A 6,010-nucleotide genomic window follows, 5' to 3' on the forward strand; every position below is an offset into this window, starting at 1 on the left:
TTTTTAAAGATAATATTTTAGAAAGTTCAGATAATATTAATTAGTTATAAATACTTTTAAATTTGACACGATTTGTTTGTGTAGTAGCAAGAGGAAAGAAATAAGAGTTTTCTTTTCTAATTATAATGCATTACAACTATGATTTTTTTTTTTAGTATACGTTTAATTGATATTAATACCTTTCTAAAACATCATTGAAGGTAATATTTTAGAAAGTTCAAATAATATTAATTAATTATAAATATACTTTTAATCAATACAATTTGTTAGGATAGTAACAAAAGGAATGAAATAAGAGCTTCTTTTTCTTATTATAATGTATTAAAACTAGGATTTTTGTTTTGTTATAAGTTAAATTGACATGAATACCTTTCTAAAATGTGTAATATTTTGAAAAAATCTGATAATATTAAATAATTACGTCTGGAATCTCAAATATTTGTTTGTGGCTATTAATTTTAACAACCTTGACGCCTATATCCGTTTAAACTGCTATGTGATTCGTGTGCCTCAAGTTAAATCGATCGTTCTGAAAATACGGTAGCTTTTGAGGGGTATGTATGTCATTTTAGCACAAACTTACCACCCTCCACGGCAAAAGCTAGTCGAAAACCTTGATGCCTCCGAGTTCATCTTCGCACTGCCTCACATACTGCGCGGCCGCAGCGGCTTCGCCAGCGTCGCCATGATCCTTGGAGCAATGGGAGGAAGGGAAAGGGAAAGGGGGAGGCATGAGATAGCATGGCTCCGACGACATAGCCTGGCGGCATGGGAGGTCCGACTGCGTGTGCCGGAGCAGGATCCACGGCTGCAAGCCACCGAGACCCTGCGCCACGTACCCGAACGTCGACCACGCGCTGGTGATCAGGGCGTCGCTGAAGCTCAGAAGCTCCACCTCTGCCAACGCCTTGATGTTGTGGCCTCGTTGTTCCGTGTGCTGCTGCTCCTCGTGGCTCGGCTGGTGCACCCTGACCACCTCGCCGGTCGTCGTGGGATGCTTGGCGTACATGTCTCGGATCCTCTCGGCGTATCCGGAAAACAAGCTAGCGACCAGGACGGCCTTCACCTTCGTGTCGGTCTTCGAAGCTGGTCCCGCCCACTCCTGAAAGTTCACCGCAGGCAGAATGCCTTCACTGAGCGAGCAGTTAATGACCTGACGCAGCATCGACTCGAACGGAACGGGGAAGTTGTCGAAGACTCGGATCTGGATGCCCAACGTCTCATCAGCCGCAGCAAGATGAGCACGGTAATACTTGGTGACGTAGTCCCACACGGCGTTGGTCGGGTGCACAAGATACCGAACGAGGTGGTGGAACGTGGTCGCTCTCTCCGGGAAAAGCTGCCGCAACTCCTCCTCGTACTCCTGCAGCAGAAACAGGGACGGCACGAAGTAGTGGTCTGATTTCAGCAGCAGCCAAGGGATCCTCCGAAGCATCCGCTGCGCGTCGCCGCAGAAGAACAGCTTATCCCATTGGTCGTAGTACCAGGGCAGGTGGAGGTAGACGTAAGCCGGCAACGTAGCATTGGAAGAACCTGAGAGCATCTCGTCGTCGATGACCTTATCGCGGAGCATGTTGCCGTAGCTCTGAGGAGTCCCTGTGTCGAAATCGAGGAAGTTGTGGACGGGGAAGTCGGAAGGCAGAGCCCACGAAGTCCCCGGAAAGGGCTCGCAGAGAAGGTCGGTGAAGTCGCTGGGGATGTGGACCAGCAGAACCTTGTTGTTGAGGAGAGCGTAGAGGAAGGAGGAGACGATGGTGAGCACCCTGTTGCCGAGGCCATTGTGCGGGATCCAAACCACGTAGTTGCACTCCATGGGGCCGTCGCCGCGGCCGGACTTCAACTGCTCTATGGACTTGCGGTAGAGATCGGTGTTGGGAGCGCATTTCTTGTGGAGAGCTTCGTATTCTCGTAGCTTTCGGACGAGATGAGGCGAAGGAGCGTGCGGTGATGCCTTGCGGTAGAGCATAGACTGGTATCGACTGAGGCAGGACTTGTCATCGAATTCAGGAGACAAGAGGCCGCCAAGGAGTCTGTCATTGGGTGCCTCGGACGAGCTATTTTTCCGACCTAGATAGATGTTCCAAGAAATGCACAAGTGACTCGAGTTTAGCTATAACGATTAACTGCAAGAAAAAATATTTAAGATAGTGATAAGCTCGTTTAGTTCTACATCGGTTGAGAAGTATGTGAACGGATCACCCTTACCCTTAGAGGTATTTTTTTTGAAGTTTCAATGCTCCGAAAAGATAAAATTGTACGGATACACCCATCGCCCAAGGCGAATAATTTCTCGCGAGCTTACTGGCCGCACTAAATAATCTCTTATCAGATTGGTGCTATAATGGGGGCCTGAGGTTTACACCTCAGTCGAGTAAACTCCGCTCTCGAGCTGTGCACCTCGGCTATGAGCCATTGACCCCCTTATGGGAGGGAGCACTGATAAAATCTTTAATGCTCCGAAAGGACAAATCGATCAAATGGCAGCATCTTGTATGATTTGACAACAATTATTCATTATTATGATTGTCCAAACAGAAAAAATACAACAGAACAAAAAGAAGAAGACTAATTTTATGTTCAATAGAAGATTTTTACATGACTGGACCAAATATTCCATCGAAAAATTTCAGAGAGATTTGAGTCTATATTTTAAAATATAAACACAAATATATTGTTCCTTAAAAAGAAAAAAACCGACTGATATCCCTCTCTGATTTACAGGATGTAATTATATATATATATATATATATATATATATATATATATATATATATATATATATATAACATTATATTCTTGTTTTTTTCTTGTAGTTTTTTCTTTTCTAATATCAAGACTTTGAAAAAGGAAATTCGATTTTAATGTTACTTTTCACCATTACTTAGTCCATATATCTTTTTCTTCCACTAACCTCAAATCAGAACAAAAAAATAAATATGAACTATATTTCTTTCTTTCCAAATCCTACATAAAAATACACTTGAATTTACATACGGTTCATAGAGCCTATCAAAAGTTAAAAGGGAGCATTGGGATAGCTAAGCTAAAAGATCCTAATATTAGTGGAATCAACAAAGACAAAACGTTAATAACAAGGGATGCCATATGAGGACATATTCTCAAGATAGCAGGCCTCGTCAAACAATTAAAAATGCTTGTCTTGCAGATTCCTACTCCAAAAACTAACTTGTTTGAGATATGATAAAAAGGATAAATTTATCTGTTCCTAAGTGTATTTGATCCTAAATTTTATCTCTGAAGAAGAAGAAGAAGTGAACGAATGCTTAGTGTTGAGAACACGGTGATAGAGAGTTACCTATTCCAGCGACTGCACCAACCGGCCGCAGCAGTTCCCAGGATGGCGCCCTATGGGTTCCGACGAGGAACACCAACAGCACCGAGACAAAGCAGGTGAGTAGGAGCACCCATGGCTTCAGAATACGGGAGCTGTGCCTCTTCGGCTGCTCTTCCATATTATTTCCAGACATGTCCAAGCTCTTGCTGCGTCTCACCTCCATTTTTAGGTAGCCAAGATCCTCCTCTAAGTTTCTTGTAACGGTGTGCCTATGTCTCAACCTCGGTTTGATACGATCTCGCTTTTAAAATATGAGGTTGTAAGGTCAAGAGAATGTGGTTCGACGAGGCCCGAGACAGATCCGGGCTTTGCTGCTCTAGTCGTCAACCTGTGTCTGCTCAGATCCATAGAATCTCTTTATTAGTAGTCCACCATAATCGAAGAAAGCACTTAAAGAAGCCTAGCAAACGGTTCAATGGGTGTTCCAATCACTCGCACATCGAATGAGTCAACTATATAAATCTTGCAAGGATTATATGAAAAGGTCAACACTTACGGTGAGAGACCTAATCCTAAAGTAGAGAGAGAGAGAGAGAGAGAGAGGGGAGATAGTGATTTAGCAGTCACTCACTAGAGATGTCCGCCGACATTAGGGAGGATGGCCATCATTGAAGTAAAAAGAGTGAAATAACAGTAGCAGAGACGGTTGAGAAATAGAGATATATGAACACCGTGGGATTTGGATAGCAAGTTTGGATCCCTCGAAATTTGGAAAGCTTTGAGGGGAGGTGAAAATATATAGACTGAGAAGAGTATGAGATTTACGTTATAGTGCATGTGGTAACGATGGGAACAATATCGTCCTCAATAGTAATTAGTTGGAGTGAAGGGCGGTGAGTTTCTTCCTCGAAATAAAAAAGAAAGTACAAAAAAAGAAAGTACAAAAAAAGAAGCTACACAAATCAAAAATATTTTGTATGAAAAGATCTTCTAAAATATTTTGTAAAAACAGAAACTACACACAAATCAAATCAAATCAGAAAGATCTTATGAGATTTTTCTCTTAGTTGTGTACTTTCTTGTTTTGTTAATTACTCTTAAGGAAAAGAATAGCAAAAATATTTCTTTTGTATGAAAATTTAATTTAATTTTTAATTGACATGATTTGTTAGGGTAATAACAAAAAGAAAGAAACAATAGTTTCCTTTTCTGATTATAATACATTGAAATTATGATTAATTTTTTTGGTATAAATTTAATTGACACTAAAACCTTTATAAAATGTCATTGAAGGAAATATTTTAGAAAGTTTAGATAATATTAATTAATTATAAATATATTTTTTTGATACGATCTGATTATAATGTATTAAAACTATATTTCAAAAATGTCATTGAAAACAATATTTCAAAAATTTTAGATAATATTGATTAATTATAAATACTTTTTTAATTGACACGATTCGTTTGAGTAGTAGCGAAAGAAGTATGAGTTTTCTTTTCTGATTTTAATGCATTATAACTAGAATTATTATTTTGGGTATAAGAATAATTGAAATTAATACATTTCTAAAATGTTATTGAAGGTAATATTTTGGAAAGTTCAGATAATATTGATTAATTATAAATATTTTTTAATTAACACAATTTGTTTGGGTAGTATCAAATGGTAAAAAATAAGAGTTTTTTTTCTAATTATAATGCATTAAAACTAAGATTTTTTTTTGTTATAATTTTTATTAACATTAATATCTTTCTAAAATGTCATTAAAAGTAATATTTTAAAAAATTCAGATAAAATTTATTAATTATAAATTTTTTTTTAATCAACATGATTTGTTTGGGTAGTAGCAAAAGGAAAGAAATAAGAATTTCTTTTTCTGATTATAATACATGAAAACTAAGATTATTTTTTCATAAGTTTAATTTCCATTAATACATTTCTAAAATGTTATTAAATATAATATTTTAGAAAATTCAGATAATATTAATTAATTATTAATATTTTTTTAATCAACACGAGTTGTTTGGATAGTAGCTAAAGGAAAGAAATGAGAGTTTCCTTTTCTTATTATAATGCATTAAAACTAGGATTATTGTTTTATAAGTTTAATTGGTATTAATACCTTTCTAAAATGTCATTTAAGGTAATATTTTAGAAAATTCAGATAATATTAATTAATTATAAAATACTTTTTTAATCAATATAATTTGTTTGGATGGTAGCAAAAGGAAAGAAATAAGAGTTTCCTTTTCTAATTATAATGCATTAAAACTAGGAATTTTTTTTTGTATAAGTTAAATTGACATTAATACCTTTCTAAAATATTAAAAGTAATATTTTAGAAAATTTAGAAAATATTAATTAATTATAAATATTTTTTTAATCAACACGATTTGTTTGGATAGTAGCAAAAGAAAAGAAATAAGAGTTTCCTTTTCTGATTATAATGTATTAAAACTAATATTATTTTTTATATAAGTTAAATTGACATTAATACCTTTCCAAAATGTCATTGAAGGCAATATTATGAAAAATTAAGATAATATTAATTAATTATAAGTATTTTTTTAATCAACACGATTTGTTTGGGTAGCAACAAAATGAAAGAAATAAGAGTTTCATTTTATGATTATAATACATTAAAACTAAGATTTTTTTTATATATAAGTTAAATGGACATTAATACCTTTCTAAAATGTTATTAAAGGTAAT

General features: G+C 35.9%; 1 protein-coding gene across 1 annotated transcript; it reads right to left on the minus strand.

Moving 5' to 3' along the window:
* Positions 1-601: 601 nt before the first annotated feature.
* LOC103974961 (galactoside 2-alpha-L-fucosyltransferase-like) lies at positions 602-3,518 on the minus strand. Its single transcript, XM_065178780.1, has 2 exons — positions 3,317-3,518; positions 602-2,067 (listed from the first exon to the last, which is right to left on the minus strand). The coding sequence occupies exons 1-2, from the start codon at positions 3,516-3,518 to the stop codon at positions 602-604; spliced, it is 1,668 nt and encodes a 555-aa protein (XP_065034852.1).
* Between the last annotated feature and the right edge of the window lie 2,492 nt (positions 3,519-6,010).

Source organism: Musa acuminata, unplaced genomic scaffold (genome assembly GCF_036884655.1).
Source record: "Musa acuminata AAA Group cultivar baxijiao unplaced genomic scaffold, Cavendish_Baxijiao_AAA HiC_scaffold_1137, whole genome shotgun sequence".
NCBI lineage: Eukaryota > Viridiplantae > Streptophyta > Magnoliopsida > Zingiberales > Musaceae > Musa > Musa acuminata.

Bases quoted from the DNA above. Each gene is read 5' to 3' on its own strand.
- LOC103974961 (XM_065178780.1), bottom strand. From the start codon at position 3,518: ATGGAGGTGAGACGCAGCAAGAGCTTGGACATGTCTGGAAATAATATG. The intron at 2,068-3,316 runs GTAACTCTCTAT...ACATCTATCTAG, and splicing joins TGGTGCAGTCGCTGGAATAG to GTCGGAAAAATAGCTCGTCC.